This window comes from Ptychodera flava, chromosome 6 (assembly GCF_041260155.1).
Source record: "Ptychodera flava strain L36383 chromosome 6, AS_Pfla_20210202, whole genome shotgun sequence".
In the NCBI taxonomy this organism is placed as follows: domain Eukaryota; kingdom Metazoa; phylum Hemichordata; class Enteropneusta; family Ptychoderidae; genus Ptychodera; species Ptychodera flava.
Genome location: NC_091933.1, coordinates 1,831,649 through 1,849,968, shown reverse-complemented (window position 1 = coordinate 1,849,968; position 18,320 = coordinate 1,831,649). Strand labels below are relative to the sequence as shown.

Below are 18,320 nucleotides of genomic sequence, written 5' to 3'. Positions count from 1 at the left end.
CTCCTTCACACAAAATGAACTCAAGGTGGACAGTTCCACCATCTCCAGAGTAATACCAATAACAGTGAAACCAAGCAATGCAAGCTGTGCCTCACTGACCACAACATTCCATCAACAGACAATCTGGGTAAATTACCACATGCTCTCTCTCTCTCTCTCTCTCTCTCTCTCTCTCTCTCTCTCTCTCTCTCTCTCTCTCTCTCTATATATATATATGTGTGTGTGTGTGTGTGTGTGTTGTCAGAATTGTAGCAACAAAAATAAGATAAAAAAACATGGATAAAAATCCAAAACATGGCTGAAGAGAAAGACATAAAACTAACACAGATGGCAGATGATATGCAACTGTATATCACAAAGTTAAATCACCAATCAGAGTCTTAAATTTAATTGATGAGTACAGGAAATTTTCGGGGCTGAGATTAAATCAAATTAAATCAGGTCTTAAATTGGGAAAATGGAAAAAAGAGCAATTTAGAATATATTTCATGGCCAGATATAATGTATTAAAGCATGCAGGGAATATATTTCAGTTATTGTAAAACGGATGATAAAGCTGTACCACTTTCTTTTATGGTATTTCTGTTGAATATTTTGTGGAGCTTTGAATTCTCAGGGAAATGTTTGTGGGGAAGGTTCAGGGACACTTTCGCAATGTTTGTTTGTACATTCCTAGTGAATGCTGGACTAAACCATATGATGTTGCACTCCCTGTTGTTATTTCTCTTCATTGGAAGGTTGACTTAGTGAAACATAATCTGATCATTATAGCTATAGGATCGCCTTCTATTGAGATACTGTATATCACACCCTTGAATAACAATGGCAGTAGCAAAATTTTTTGAGTGTGTGAAATTTTAATTAAAATACAACGCCATATGAGACATTACATGTAACTCAATTTGAATTACAGATTGAAGGAAACTTGATCACAGATATCTGTGTTGGCTGATAGAGGGCGCTCACCTAAATGACAATGAATAACACTGCATCTGATGGAAAGTGATAGAGGTAACTACTGCATTGAAATTGCTTTGAAATGAAAAACTGGTTAGAAAAATGCAGTCCATGGACTGCAAAATTAAAATTAAAAAATTCAGCTGTTAGTTTTAGCAATTCAAACAAATCAAAGTTGTTTGATTTCTTTGTTTACTATAGTCTTCACTTCAATTGGGATAGTCTGGCAAAGCCAATCATCATATTTTTATTACCATGTCCTAATGACTATCTTTGATCATGTCATCATAACTTACTTATTACATTCTATTACTTTAATGAATATTGAATGAGTATAATTTTCAATCTTTCCAAACCTCTACTTTGGAATGACAAAGTTCTGATTTTCTGTAAGTTGGATGAATCACACATCTATTGAGTTCCATTAAACTTTAATAAGGATGAATTGTTTGACAAATGTTGCTCATCATTGCAAAACAGTAATTTTTAAAGTTTATAGAGACTTTAATAGTTTCTCTTCTATTGAGAACACCAGCCAAATGGAATTTACATTTTAAGTAATTTTATTCAAGGTCAACTTGATAAAAAATGTGTATTTTTTTCAGTGAGACCAATAGTTGAAACTCAATGTTTTGTTTTCAAAGACTACAAGCAACTTGATATTGTAATTTACAGGTTGATTTGACTGGTTGAATTGCTTACTGTTCAACACACTCCCTCTTAAACAGAATAATACATGTAATTTTTTTTAAGTTCACATTTAGTTTTACAATGTTGAAAAAGGCCATGATCCATAACTAATCAATATATAACGCAATATTTGTATGATAATACATACCATGTGTGCATGGATTTTCATCAGCTGACACAAAGTCCAAACCAAAGTATATTTGTGAAAGTAACACTTGCCTATCCAGTTACCCAGAAGGTCAAGGGTTACGTTGAGAATGTTTGTCTCCAGGTCTACTACATCTGCTGGCTTTCATTTTTATTCCAACAATACAAGGACAAAGTACAAGACATACACTATGTTAGGATTGACCTCTTAGAACTTCCTTCAGAAAAGTACGTAGTCTGGTCTCATTGTTTTTACCCACTCTGTAGAAGAGGATTTTGTAAACATAGGTGACAAATAGAACCAGACCACACAAGCAAAGTTTTAATGCCTTAATAAATATTGATTTTATCTTACAGGAAATTACATGAAGGTAGAGGTATTTTGTGACAGAACACAGGGATTTCTAAATATCACATATCATAACAGGGAAACTTTTACAGTGAACAATTCACATAACTAGTTTTCTGTCAGATATTTTGGGAAAAAGTGATAAAATATAAATATAAATATAAATAAATATAAATGTTGTGTTGCATTGCTTGGACTGCAAAGTGTTTCCATGGAGATGACATGCCAAGATTTACAGACTCTGAGTTCTCACTATATTTTCTTCTTTATATCCTGTATGTAAAGACTGATGAGTATTTCTTTATATCCTGTATGTAAAAACTGATGAGTATTTGGCTTTTGTGAAATCTCTTCTATTTAGTCACATAGTCAACCAAATCTCCAGTTTAATTTTGTTTAAATAATTACATATAACTACATGTATCTGTATATGGTAAAGCATGATGATGACATTGATCAGCTGAGTTCTCATTCACATATCCTTGGTGAAATGCTTCTAGTCAGTTGTTATTACATCCGTCTTGCGGGTTGACCGTGCAAACAAAAAGGCCCTTTCTTATTTCCATAAACAGCACTATCTCAACAACAAGCCAATTGACCTTTCACCGACCTTAAATGAGGACATGTTTTCAACTAATCCTTGTATGTGATTGGATGTTGTCTGTGAGATGATCAAAGTTCAAAATAATATCCAGATTACAACTCATCAAAGGAAACATGATTAATTTTTAATTTCAAAAGAAAAAGCTGATTTGATCTCTTCATGATTTTTTTAGAATTCCAAGATCTTTTCAATCTTCATGAGAATAACTTTTGTTGATGGAGTTATAAAACCCAAAGTTTGCGTTAGACTAACATTTAGACAGACATGTCTGAGAATCATGTCACGATAATTGCTGCTTCATGGTTTATAGACACTGTTACCTGTAAGTTCAAAGAATTACAGAATAAGTGTGCATTCCTCCAAGGTTTGTAACATCAAAACATCTATTGGGAATACTATTCTTTATCGTCTGGACAGTACTTCTTTATGTTTGTAGATTAAACCTCTCCAAGAGGATTTGAAAGAGTAGAATACAGTTTCCTGTTTATTGTTAAAGTGCAATTGTAAAATGCACTGCCTATTGTACTAACTCACGTCAACAACGAAAAATGTCAATAAAAAATACAGTTCTCTTTAATTGGATTTTGCTTGAAGGACTTCTGAGGTTCAAAACCAAACACTATTAAATAAACATTGGCTGATATCTGTATATACAATACATTCCTCTGAGGCTGAGGGACATTAAAACATACTTTTATGATTATTGACACTTCAACATGAAAACTGAAACTAATGATAAATCAGGTAAAACAATGGTCAGCAAACACACTGACGTAGCTGACAGGTAATCACAAAACATATGACCTCAAATATGAATTTTTTTATCAATGACATCTTTGTTCACCATTCGTGGGTAACTGAAAAATAAATCTAGATCAATAACATTTTGGTCATTGATTAATGAATTTACATAAATCATTACAAAGGCTGCTTCTGCACCTTGTTGACCTTGACATTGGATCAAATCCAGAGAATTTCTTGAGAAATGTGGCACACCAAAGACAGATGATATAAAATAAGAGTAAACAGTCTGGCTGCCTTGTTAAACCACAGTACATTGTATTTATGTATTCCTATGTGGCCACATAGCTGCTTGACCTCTAGGCTAGCTATGCAAAGAAAAAAATAGGAAAACTTTCCTGTGAAATTACAAAAAGTGCTGGGCCACTTGAAAACCACTTTCAAACTGCTTTCTGTACCAACTGGTTTGTTGGCTGCCCCTGACCTTGTATCATATGTTGAGGACAAATTTTAAAGTCAATGTGGGAAGCTAAAAGGAATGATGAAAGTATTAAGTTGTTCAAATTACATGAAGACTGGAAATGACAGATATGAAATCCTGAAATATAATGAATTATCACAAAGAACCTTCCATTTCCATTATTAATACTCAGGACGGAACTTTTTGACACCATATGACTGTAAAATTCTGGCCTGGAGTCTTTGCTGCAAAGGATGTTGTCTAGAATTGCTAATCTATTCCAGAGCTGGCCTCAGATTAAATGAACCATGTTATTAGTAACTACACATTATTTACAACAGTCAGAACCTAGATTTTTTGCAGTTCTGTCGACTGTTTTCCATCAGAACAATTTATAATTGCTTGCTCCTAGAGGAATTAACGGTCTCAAACTAAACTATGAAGCTTTAATGATCTTGTGGAATCAGTTGTACCTAGACATTTGTGATGAAAATATGGTCTGAGACATTGTAGGGGGTAATAATATAACATTTACTGTGACGATAAATGGGTCAAAATCTGCATCTTTCTTTGTCAAATCTTCATTATTTTTAAAGTAAATTTTAAAATCTTCAATGTTTAAGTCTACAGATTGAATGTCTCTGAGATTGACAGTAGTAGTGTTCATTGAACCCAGACCACAACGGCAGTGATTGCAATATACTGTGGGAAATCTATACCAAGATATAGAGTCAGCAGTCAATGGGTATGGGAGACATGGCACGGAGTAAATTCCATTCCATGGCTCTTCTCACACTTCTGAACTAATCTGTGAATACATTCACCATACTGTACTGTCAGAATAGTTAGACACTATTTCATAGGACATCCACATTCTGGCATTGAAAATTTGAAAGCTGAAACTTTACACTAATTTTGAATATAGATATGTTGAAGATACCTGGTATTAAACATGATAGAAGATTGGATATGTTGGAGAAAGGAACACACAGTTTCCAAATATTGACACAAAAGCATCCTTTATTTAAAATGGCCATGTATCCATTGAATTTCTAAATATCCCTGAATGGACAGTCCTTCCTTCAAGAGCAACATTTCAGTTGGTAGCAGCCTAAAAGTGAAGCCTGAGGCAACTCTATACAATGGATGGACTTTAATGTCCATCGTAAATTGCTATTTTTAATAACAAATTTACAAAAATTCGTTGATGGCACTAATAAAGGACTCAAGTCAATGTATATTACTGATAATATTTTATTGCAATTTTGAGTTGTATTTCTAAAAAACAAGTAGATTGTTCAATCGACAAAACAGAAACTGACGACAAAAATCTGTCACAAAAAATACATGCCATAGCCTAAAAAAAGTATGCAGACAATTGTCTTGTATCTAAACAAAATACAACTTCATTCAATGAATTTGCATCATTAAATAACAATGAAATCGATGAGCCAGTCTAGGTCGCAGTACATACAATGCAAAATTCAAATGAAAACACCTAACACTTGGTCACGCTTTGCATAGAAAATATGTAGAGGTCATAATGGTGAGAGCTGCTTCAAGGAATCTCATATTGAAAATTCACCAATAGCAGGGAGACTTGTTTGTAATGATTACACAGCTGTGCCTCGTATCATAGTCTGCTATTGGTTTCAACTTTTAACGACTGCTTCAAAATGCAAATACTCAGGAATAGTTACCATTCACCATGTTTTGGTTGACTAATTTCTCTGCGGTTGGAAATTTTCACAAATAGATACAAATCATCTGAGTACTTGTTTTCTCTCTTGTTCATGCAAAGGATGAAAATGAACATTGATAGTAAAACTATTTGATAGTTGTTCTGCTAGCACATAATACTACTGTTTATGGTTCTTATGACCTTTGACTCCTACGCACTAATAGTTACCACAGCTGGCCAACATCATGAGGTAAACAGTCTTCTTTCAGTTCATTCAAGAACACAGAGAAAATCACTTCAGAACTTATCACTTGCCTTTATATCCAATGAAATACAATCCATCTCACAGATTCTAACATTATCACAAACTCACAATACATATTGATGAAATAAACTTCTGACTACATACTCTCACTGCAAAACATGTATAACATTTATGACATTAGTGAAGTTTAACTGATATTGTATCTGTTACAGAACTCAAGTGAAATGTATTTAAGTTAATTTCACAATCTCCACTGAGCAAATTAGCCATCATCAAAGAATCACCCAATGCTTAAAATGTTCATACTTTGTACTGTAAAGACTGTCAACTGTCTTTTTGAATAAGAGAGAATTTCTCACTTTTGAGACAATATTATGATTAATAATTGCAATTTATATGGTATTTGATGAGGGGATACCTACCGGTAATTTTAACATCTTGTGATTGAACTGATTGAAAATTGGTGGCTCATCATGGTGACAGTATTAGATAAGGGTAAAATTTGGTTCAGATCCGACACAGAAACAAAACATTTCAACTTTGGCTTATTCTTGAATGCTATTTCTATAAGTTGTTGACAGGAGATCAGAATGGAACAAACAAAAGTGGAGACACTGCCGTCTCAATATCAGATTTTAAACAAATTGTTTGTGCGCGCTGAGAAAGCACTGATTCAAGTGACAGTTTCTGCAAGGAAACAGCACATCTGATGTTGAGGTCTACCATAAAAAAGCTGAGTATCATCTATCTGAGTAGCTATACAATTTTTACTCTAGTAAGACTGATGAATGGCAAGAATATTTGGAAAATCATTCTATGGTAACAAGAAACCTACTGAATACATCTCAAGAACCATTTCTGTCACATGTATGTTGTATTATCTGTTGTATTATCGTCAGGCATACTATCTGGTTACATAAATCAACATGCTACAAAACCATGGTTGAAAAAACTATGGTTTGTGAAACTTTTCACGAGCAAAAAATGAGTTTATATATGTTGCAAAACTCTACATATTTGATGCAGGCATGAGAAACATATTGACAATGAAAATAAGATGAACATGCGTGTGAAAAAATTACATGTATATATATATGTATACATCTGTTGTAAATGTCCACTAAGAATACTGAATCCTGAATGTTAACAATAGCTACTGGTATATATGTACAAGGAAAAATACTTCAATGAAAATAGATAACCTTTAAACAATTGTTGATGAGCAACATTTTCACTATAACTAATTATAAACAAATGGGACCAGCCCTTGTCAACTAGACAGAACAGTATAATGAAATTCATTTGAAATTTTTCCAGATAATATTTTTCAATAAGAATTCTTAAAATGTATAGTTTGAAATTGAATACTCCTATTATTGTTATAAGCACTAGACAAACAAGTAGCAAAACTAACAATGTAACTGTTATTAAAAGATGAATCAAACCAAGCACTCTATGGTACAGTGTGACAACAAAGTTTACATGTCTGAATATGTATTTATCTAAATCAATGTAACAATCTTTCTTTGTTGGAATTCAGAAGTCATCACAAAGTTGACCTTTATATGTTGATATCACTACATTAGACTCGGGTTTCTCTACCAATGTCTGATAATCTGAATTTAGGGTAACATATTTCTACAGTCCTCCTAGCAACCACAATCCCCTAGTTGGTGGTATCAGATACTTCACATTTATTGGCCATGTAAAGAGTCACAAATCTTGGCTGACATAGTCTCTGTCTGGCTCTTATATCACAATAATGCTGCTTTAGCAACTACCAAAAATTTCCACAACACTGATTTTCTTTTGACAAAAATAATTCCAAATTACTGTTGAACAAGAATTTCAAGATTTTCAAAATTTTTCTTTCTTGAAATTTAGTTTCTAATTTTCATGAGTCAGAGCAGCAACCAGAATTGGGACTTGAAAATCCTGTATTATTTGAAATCTAAACAAGTCAGATGTGTTGAACACTAACACTATAGAACGGATTTCTAAAATATGGGCAACTACACACTCTCCATTCTTCTCATAGGTTTTTACAATTTCTTCTTTAAACTTTGACCCTGAATCAATTAAAGGGATATTGAAGTACATGGTTAAAATGAACTTCTTGACATGATGACTCAAAATCTGTACATTTTGAAACTAGACATTTTCCAAACTGTTCACTGAAGGATGTTCATAGCTATGGCAAGTTCTGTCTGTATAACACCATTCATTCAGATAATGTATTGCAATGGTTGTGAAGGACAGACCACACAGTATGGAACATTCAGACTGTTATCTGAGGAATTTCTATGTTGTTTGTGACAGCAAGGGCATACATGTATAGCAGTATGTACAAGGAAAGTCAGAATTATATATGAAGAATCTTATATTTCAAAATCTTATACTTTCAATATCATGTGGTTTACCAATGTCTCCAACAGACCACCTTACTGAGAATTTAGGGAAGTTTAAATATACATTTCAATGGCTCATTAGAACTACAAGTGCTCTGCCACATGGAAGCTTTGATTTATGCTCTCAGCTTGACATTGAGGTATCTAGCAAAGATTCAGGACCAGACATGTGAAAAACATGCATAAAATACACATTAAATTACTTGAATTTCATCTACAGCAACACAATGTTGTAGAAGTTCTATTAGACATTGTGAAATAAACACTGTTATCAACAAAAACTGAGTGAACAAACTGACCGTTTCAATGGTCAAATGTTCCATTGTAACTTATCAAACACATCCATAACCACTGACATGTCTAAAACAGCTTATTTGAAATATGCATTCAAATGAAACTACCACCGATTGATTTTTGCCATTATTTTCTAAATCTGAAGTTGAGGTTTTGAAACCATGAATGAAAGATTGGAACTTTAACAATATATTTCAAAACATGATGTAGAAGAAACAAACTAGTGAAAAGACAATTGAAACATAAAATTTGATTATAGCTGATATGAAATCATTCCTATAAACATGTACAATAACTTTCAGTACATACTGGTAAAACCAAGTCACAAAGTTTCAACAATTCATGCATTGGATTGCATCATTCAATCTTTCATTTTTAAAAAAAGCAGTATGGGAGTCTTCATAGCTATGGTTTCTGGATTTTGTAAAATAAGGATTATTATCGGTTAATGACTGACAAAAATTGTTACAGACAGTAATCACATTTGATTACATAAGAAGGAATTCTAAGCATACAATAATTTCCCTAATGTCCTTTACAAAACATTTGTCCTTGGCATGTAGCTGCAATAATAGTGTAATTCCCTTGTTGACCACTTCTGTGGTTTAGGATTGGAGGGGGGTAGTTGTTTGATGATTAAGCATTCTCCAATTACAAACTCTACCTTTTTCTATCACGTTCCTGCCTTGAAGTACTAGGAGTAATACTAACAGAACAAATTACCAAAATTATGTCCTGGTGACAAAAAGAAACAATTTTTCAGCAAGACATCCTGAATTTGAGAAAGAAAATTTTGGATATATCAAATGTTTTATTTAAATGATAAATATAATGATTTAATTAACTTGTCAAAGTATTTTTCACAATTCATACAATGCCTATACTGCAATAACTGCCATTTTGTCATGGGTGTAATGCTTGATGTGGTATTATATGGATGTCCTGTCGGCTTGAATTTTTTTGGAATTTAACGTTTAAATTGCTCATTTTAGCCACTGTGGACACATTTAACATTGGAATACTTTACAAATCCTTGATGGCATAACAACTTCACAAGGGCACTTATGAATGTAGGTCCTGTAATTACAGCTCAAAAATCAGTCTGATAAAAAGAAATCACTGACATACACTTAAATGACACACAAAAAACAATTTCTTTCCTTTAAACTGACACAAGGTCAGGTTTCAACCCCTTGGCTACCTTATTGGTAATTACTGTTGCCAACTTGCCATAATGAATTACATATACACCATGACTGAAGGAAAATTCCAGCGAAATCCTGAATGTCTTTACAGTATGTTTGGTACAGCAATGTTACTACTCTGTGTTCAAGGCGATAAAGTTTGAACTAAATCTTGACAGGCAAGTTTGAACTAAATCTTGACAGGCATGTTTAAATATCAAAAACAAGTTTTCTGCAGTTACATTCTTAATGCTGGTGCACATTTTTAATCAAGGAATAAACGATCTAAATACCTGAAACAATGAGTAAGTAGATAATGTCATTTGAATTATTTGAAATCAACTTGTGAGTGCATGATTACACACTGTGAAAGTCAGCTTAATCACAGTTATGTGGCTTTACTTTGATGATGTCAAAGTGACTCTAGCCACTGTGTAACATAGGTAGCTTATCAAACATTACATGTTGAACTGAGTACTATGGCCGTGTATAGACAGACTGTTTGCTAGTTTCTATAAATATCTTACAATACATATACAATTTACAACTCAATAGTTATTGATGTATCACTCAAGTCTAGATCATCTAATACCTCAGCCATGCTAGCGTGTACTTCAGATTCGGTTTTTGAAATTTCACTGAGACGATCTTCTTCTGAGTCATGTGACCGATTTTGCCGGTCACTTTCCATGGCATCAAGTTCACAAGATTGATGTGCCTCACTTTCACAACCATCCTCAAGTAACTGTTCAAACTGCTCCTGTATTTCTGTTCTTGGGTGTGGTTCTTTTTTCCCAAGATAGTACAACATTTTATCCTGACAATTATCTGAAGGACGGGGATAATGTTGCATACTTTGACTTCGTTGGATGTTGACAATTTTCTGCTTTTCTACAGGCGCTTCATTCATTGAAACTTGTGAATATTGTCTTTTACTACTGAGAGATAAATTTGAGTTTCCAAGTTTTGTTAATGAATCTTTCAATCTTTGGGACAAACTTTGTTTGGATGATGATGTTGAACTTGAACGAAGGGCAAGATCTATCATAGAGAAACTGCTATTGTTTTGCTTCACTTGATTTCCAATGTCGTGCTGGGAGGATGCTTTCAAGTTAGTTTCTTTTTCAGTACGGAAGGTGGCTTTACCATTGGCTGTCACTTTGTTGATACTGTGAGTACTTGTTGTCCTGTCAAACTGAAAAGTCGGTAATCCTTTTTTAGTCAGCATATTGTCAATACTACCACTAAGGCTTATAGAAGACAGTTGGGCTGGGCTTAAGCTAGAACATTCTCCTCTGAATTCAGCAGGGCTTGTAAATGACTTGCTATGACTACACTGAGAAGTACTAGGTATCACAGGTTTTCCAGAATTTGCCCGTGACAAATCTGTTGTCATGTGTACCTTTGGACTACAAGACCTACTCTCATTGTGTATGATTGCTAAAGGCTGACATTCAAGAAGTTCTTGATAAGGGTGATCACTGAATGGATGATTAGAATTGAATTCTGGGATCTGTAATTCATTGACATCAGAGAATGAATCTGAGTACTGATATCTATTGACATCTTGATTACTGATGTCATGGCGATTGTAACCACAACATGTTTGACATAGCAAAACACGTGCGCTACGACAAGGTGCACCATGCTTTGGTTCACCTGTTCTTGTGTAGCGGAATGGCTGAGTTGCAACATAACTCATGGTGACACACATCCCTAATTCACATACACGGAAAGTAAATTGGAAAGTCCACCAGGGCCAAGGTTTTGGTTGTTCATGTTTTCCATGCAGTCCGAACACAGCAACCATTCCGTACAGTTGCAATGCACAACACAGTAATCCAAAAATGGCAGTAACTAATGTCACTTTCACAGCAGTGCCAAGACTTGTCTTTGCTTTCTTTCTAATTGGCTTAATTCCAGGCAATGCATACACTGCTTTTTGCAGACTCATCTTCCTCATCTCTTTAAGTCTGTTCACAGTTGAACTATACAGTCTTTTGAAAATATAGAAATAACCCACAGAAAGGATGAGTCCCCAGAAAACAAAAGCCCCTTGACATACCAGTAATAGGATTTTAGCTCTGTAGGTGAAACCAACAATAAGGTCAGAAGAAATCGACAAAGCAAAATGAAAGATGATAATTGACGTCAAAATCTTGACTTTTTGTATTTTGGGTGAGACAAGGCGCATTTTTGTTGACTGTAAAAGAGCTAAAAATAAAATACTGAATGCTGATGTAAGGCATGGAAATCCAAGACTGTGTAGAAAATATGAAAGTGCTGTTGGAAAAAGTTCTTTGAAGTTGTAAGCATCAATGAACAAATATATTGCTCTGTCTAATCCCATGACAAACATAATAAAGTTAAGTGCCAGAAAATAACCCTGACTCAGCAATCTGCGGGTTCGCAATCTTATCATACTAATAAATGAATAAATTGCAAGAAACAGAAACAATATTGCCATTGTATAAATGTGAAACTCCCATGCTGCTCCCCATTGTGCTAAAGCTTCATCCCATTCTGGGACTGGCTCTGCATGAGATGGATGTCCAGCCTCTGGTTCCACTTCTGGTTCCACTTCAGTTTCAGGCTCTCCACTTGATTCTGGTTCACCCGTTGGTTCTGATTCTGGTTCACCTGCTGGTTCTGGTTCACCTGCTGGTTCTGATTCTGGTTCACCCACTGGTTCTGATTCTGGTTTACCTGCTGGTTCTGGTTCAACTGTTGGTTCTGATTCTGGTTCACCCGCTGGTTCTAACTCTGGTTTACCTGCTGGTTCTGACTCTGGTTCAACTGTTGATTCTAATTCTGGTTCAACTGCTGGTTCTGATTCTGGTTCAACCGTTGGTTCTGATTCTGGCTCAGCCACTGGTTCTGTTTTTGATTCTGGTTCACTTGTTGGTTCTGACTTTGGCTCACTGGTTGGTTCTGATTCTGATTCTGGTTCACTTGTTGGTTCTGACTTTGGCTCACTGGTTGGTTCTGATTCTGGTTCAGCCGCTGGTTCTGATTCTGGTTCTGGTTCAACTGTTGGTTCCGATTCTGGTTCAACTGTCGGTTCTGTTTCTGGTTCAACTGTCGGTTCTGATTCTGATTCTGGTTCACTTGTTGGTTCTGACTTTGGCTCACTGGTTGGTTCTGATTCTGGTTCGCCTGTTAGTTCCGATTCTGATTCTGGTTCAACTGTTGGTTCTGATTCTGGTTCACTTGGTGGTTCTGATTCTGGTTCAGTCGCTGGTTCTGATTCTGGTTCTGGTTCAACTGTTGGTTCTGATTCTGGTTCAACTGTCGGTTCTGATTCTGGTTCACTTGATGGTTCTGATTCTGGTTCACTTATTGGTTTGGAGTATGATACACTTGTTGGTTTAGAATTTGGTTGAGTGGTTGATTCTGATGTTGGTCTTCTCCCTGCATCTGGCACCGTTACTCTATCTTTACTTGCCTGGCCTTTTGAAGAATTCTCTCTTTCTGAAGTTGTACTTTTAAGGATGGGTGTTGTTGCAACCATAGCTAGGGTAGAGGGTTCAATATTTGGAGAAGATGCAAGTACTGTTTCTGTGATCTGTTGACTTTGAGATGAGCTAACTTCTATCCTGGGTTTCCGTGTTGACATTTGATAGGCATCTGTGGGTTTGTGTTTTGTTTCCAATGAAATGTTTGATGTCGACCTTTCGGAAGTCGATGAAGGTGAAACTGATGTCAGTGTCTTTGTTAGTGGTTCCATAGATGACATCCTAGACAGTGTTGCTTCAGTAGACACTACATCAGTCATGGAGCTAATTTCACTGATTGTCAATTTTCTTGAAGTAACTCTTTCACCTGTTGCAGTGCTGAGTAATGTACTACTTGAAGGAATTGTGGTCGTGTTTGTCAACTCTGAGCCAGCCATAACTGTTGTAGCCTGATGTGTTGATGTTTCATTAATTGGCTTGGAGTTAATCATAGATAGTGTTACAGTTGGGTAAGCTCTCGTGTCATTTTCAGTGTTCTTTTCTGTTGAGTCGTCTTTTACTTGGAAATCAGTTGAATGAGTTGGCAGTAATGTCTTCATTGATTTAGATTCTGTCGGGGAAGAAAAATGACTTGGAGTTGTAGGATTGCTTGGCAACAATTCTAATCTTGTACTCCACTGTTTAGTTTGATATAAGTTGGTCTGGAATCCATCACTAAGCTTTGTTGGTGTCAATCCTGGTACATATGTTTTTTCAACAGTGTTTATTCCAGTTATGAAACTTGATGTTTCTCTGTGAACTTGAGTGTTCATCAAATCATCTGATGTTGGAACATTTTGCTGTTTATCAGTCACGCTGATGTCATGCTGGCTGCTCAGTTGTTCCCAGCTTTCATCTGATTTGGTGAACAGAAAAGTCATTCCTAACTGTGGATAATTATTAGTGGTGTCACTAACATTGTAATGCAATGACCTATGACCCCCTTTTCTAGTCACATGTGGTTCTGAAGGTAAAGAGGTTTCCATTCCATTGGTGGTTGAACTATTTGGCGTGTGTATCCTGGTGTTTGATGTTGTAGACACATGTGTACTCTGTCCTTGCACTGGTGTCTTTTTGGTGGCTGTAGACAAAGACTCGGCATAACTCATGGTTGAATGCATCTCATTGTCTGTAGTCAACACAGTACTTGTTGATACTCTGGGCAGTCTGATCACTGTCTGGCTGGGAGAATCATAAGACTGACTACTTGTTTTTGTCGTTTTAAACTGGCTACTACTTTGTGAAATAGTGGGTAACCAACTATGAGACCCTGACACCTGATAATCATCACTGGAGGAATCTGGTAATCTGGTATTAGCTGTAACAGCCGTCATTCTTGAAGGAACTTTGATAGTACTAATGCTAGACTTTGTAAACACTGTTGGTTCACTGATTTCTGGCATTCCATGCAATATCTCATTTGTGGTTGATGTCCTTAGGCTGGTCGTTGTAACACTGTTACTTTGCAACGGTTCTCTTTCAGTCCTTGTGTGCAATGACGGTGTCTCAGTTGAGTTTTGTACAACAGATGTTGGGTTCAAATGTGGTGATGAATTAACATCAGTTTCAGGTCTTGGATGGTGTGTTGTTGGCACCAGTACAACTTGGCTTAATTCTATTTTGGGATTACTACTTTTAGCAGGTGTTCTGGTTTCTTTACTTGCAGACATAGGTGTGGGGGAAATCTTCTGTATTGCCTCAGAAAACAGATTAGTTTTTGACTGATCTGGATAGTTTTTGGGCAGCACATTGTTTTTTGTCACGACAATTGCATTGTCTACGATCATTTGAGTTGTCTGGAAAGAATCCTTGTCTGTTGAAATGTCATCACTATCATTGTTAAGCTCTAAGTTGGTTTCACTTGTCACACTTTCTTGACTTAATTTGTGACCAGTGGCTTCATTTAGTGTTTCCTTGTCATGTGTGCTTAGTAAACTCACCATGTCATTGACTTGCATTGTGTAAGAAGTAATCTTTTTCACACTGGGATTCCCACTCATTGTTAATCGATTCATGTCGTTTGAATGACCTGCTTTCTTTGTTGTTAAAAAGTCTGTTGGGTGTGATGTATGACGAGCAGAGTCCAGTAATACTGGCTGGGTGGGTTCTCCATATGAAATTTCCTGAATTCCATTTCTGACATGTGGTGGTTTGTCAGATTTTGGCAAATCTTTTGAGTCTATTACATTTGTAGTACTGTTCAATTGGTTGGCTCTTGTGACCTGCACAACTCCACCAGTCCATAAACGGGTTGATGATTCCAGTCGCTTTGAAATACTTTCGTCTGCACTTGTTTGTTTTGTTCCAGTACTGTGTAATAATGCATTTTGACTGTTTGTTTTATTCCACAATTTCTCTCCTTGGCCAGCATGTGGAGTACTTCTGTGGTCAAGTTTGTCAGGAATCAGTAGAGCTTCATTATCCTCACTTTTGAATTGTTCTTGGTTCCCAGTATCTTTGTTAGCATCTATCCAGGTCTTTGTTGCTCCATTCTTCATGTCTTCAAAAAGACCATTGTCCACATAGTCCTCTCCAAATGCAACGACATTGCAGAGAATTACAACAGCACAGATTAACACTACCACTTTGAAATGCGGTATGGCTGTCATATCTGCCTATTGACTAACAGCAGAGACAGCATTGTAAAATTCTTCCCTGTCTCGCCTTCCTCATTGTTTAACGTCACAAAATGATCCACTTTGCATAAAGTCCATCCTTTCTTGCAACTGATTACAAAAACTAAAAAAAGAAACAAAAGAAAAATTGAATGATTGAATATTGATGACTTCACAATTCTATTACGTATGAAACCCTTGATATCACACTTTGCTTAAAAATGACAATATGTATTGTCTCCTCATCAAATTTTAATTGCAAAAAATATGATAAAATACCGTACACACTGCTGCACTTACTAACACTCACATGTTTTACAACAATACTTTAAATTTCACATACAATTCTCAGTCTGTGATACATGAACCTGACACAGAGCATAGTACCATGACATGACACCGATAGTTGCTGTGAACTGAACGTTTGTTTATAAATATAGGGAGACACAATATCCGATTATCTTTCAACTTGCATTATAAGGTTTTGTGCAGTTGCGAAAGTTATCGACTGAGACAAAGGTACTTGGTTTCCAAGTTAAGTAGTACATTTCAAGAAAATCCACGATTTCCTGGAGGACAAGTAATTCTATAGCGTTTTATTTGTACGTGAGTGCGGTACCTAAGTATTTCTACCTCGTCCTTTGGTGGCAGGTTACGACAAGCGAAACACGGCCTGGCCATTGTACTTCAGTTAACCGCAATCCTTTCGCGTCATTACGTGGACCGTGGACCTAGTATTCTCTGCAATGTGTTATACTTCACAAAATCTTTCGATCGTATTTTTTTCGACTACAAAGGGACTGTTTGCAAACCATGGGACAACGAAAGTTACAGCAATTTCCTTCCTTTCGAAATATCTGTTTGCCACTGTTTGGGCCGAACATGGAGCTAAACCAATACACACGAAAACGACACGCACGATTCAAGACCAACCTCCCACTCAAACAAAATCGTCACTTTGCGAGAGAGCAGTTTTGTACAAGCAAGCACGCTTAAACGTGATACAATACTGATAATACGACAACTTAGTCATTATTTTAGTCGCTGGTTAATAGAAGAAATTCGATTGGAACTTACCTGTTAAACAACATGGGCAACTCGGAACTTCGTCGATCACCTCTTTCGGGGTCTTGCTCTAGCCGGAAATGACATCACCTGAAAATTCGGGCACAGTGAGTGGTGATTTACAAAAATGTTCGAAGGTATGTGTGGGGGCGTGCAAACAATAAAAACTCAGACGGTTCACTCAACCGTAAATTTCTTAAACACTGGAACATGTTCCGAATTCAAACTACGACGACATTTGTAACTCTTACAACTTTTCCGCCACTATACTGCAGTCTCCTGTTCGATGTCCTAAAGTTTATTTCTGCGACTGACTACGCAGACTGCCTTGCAAAGAAGTTTTAGCAGTTTACCTCCAGAACAATGGTACATTCCATACACTCGAATGACCGATCGTCGACAGAAATATCTATCTTCTGTATGATTTCTGGTGAACATTGTGTAGAAAACTCATATTGTAAATTGTGAAAAGTAAAACCAATGCCGTTTACCAAACCTGCAAGTGTTACAATCCAAACGAAACCGAAAAGGGAAAAGGAACTGCAGCAGACTTTTAACAACACTCTGTGTAAGACGGTAGTTTTGGAAACCCGAGATGCTATATGTGTAGACTGTCGGTCACAAGTAGCCTACAACAAAGTACCTTGGCGGGAAAGTATTTCAAATTATGGTTTCTTCGAAGATTTAATAGTTACTTTAATGATACGGAATTTTCACATTCCCTCTGCTTCAAGTATGTTTCAAGTACTTTTCGTGGAAGACTTTATCTTTTGAAGTACACATCATGTTATTATAGAGGCATCAATCTACATGTATCGCCTATGCAATGAAGGAAATGATCTTCATTCGTAGCCATTGTATCAGAGACAGATATTTCCTCAATTGTTTCTCAAACTTAACGTACTGAACATACGGGATTGCGACAGGTCTTTTTCAAATAATCTGCATCTCTTAGACCTCGGCCATAATCTCTTATAAGACGGGAGCAAAGAGAATAAAAAAACATAATGTAAATCAGTATGATTGCAGATTGTAAACTATGTTCAGTTTTCGGGAAAAAAGCCAGTCCAACTACAATCATATTGAAGTTGTCAATTGAGCACTGGAGGCCACTGCAAAATCAATCGTATCAGTGGGCGTAGTACAAAAGCGGCAGTAAACTTCATGATTTTCAAAACTTTACTAAAAAATACCGACGTTTCGGCAACTCGCTGGTTGCCTTCTTCAGGACGACAGCTGGTGGAAAAGGCAAAAGAAAGTTGAAGAAAGTGAAAACAGTTGTGGCTTTAAATATATTGCAAAATGGAAAATTGCACGATATCTACACGACTTAAGAAAGTATGGCTAAAAAGTAAAAGAAAAGTGC

The 18,320-nt window shown here is 36.0% G+C and overlaps 1 protein-coding gene across 1 annotated transcript; it reads right to left on the bottom strand.

Annotated features, from left to right (window-relative positions):
• Positions 1–4,940: 4,940 nt before the first annotated feature.
• On the bottom strand, positions 4,941–17,115 carry LOC139134569 (uncharacterized). Its single transcript, XM_070701467.1, has 2 exons — positions 16,967–17,115; positions 4,941–16,013 (listed from the first exon to the last, which is right to left on the bottom strand). Exon 2 carries the CDS (start codon positions 15,881–15,883, stop codon positions 10,322–10,324), a length of 5,562 nt encoding a protein of 1,853 aa, XP_070557568.1. The 5' UTR covers positions 15,884–16,013; positions 16,967–17,115; the 3' UTR covers positions 4,941–10,321.
• Between the last annotated feature and the right edge of the window lie 1,205 nt (positions 17,116–18,320).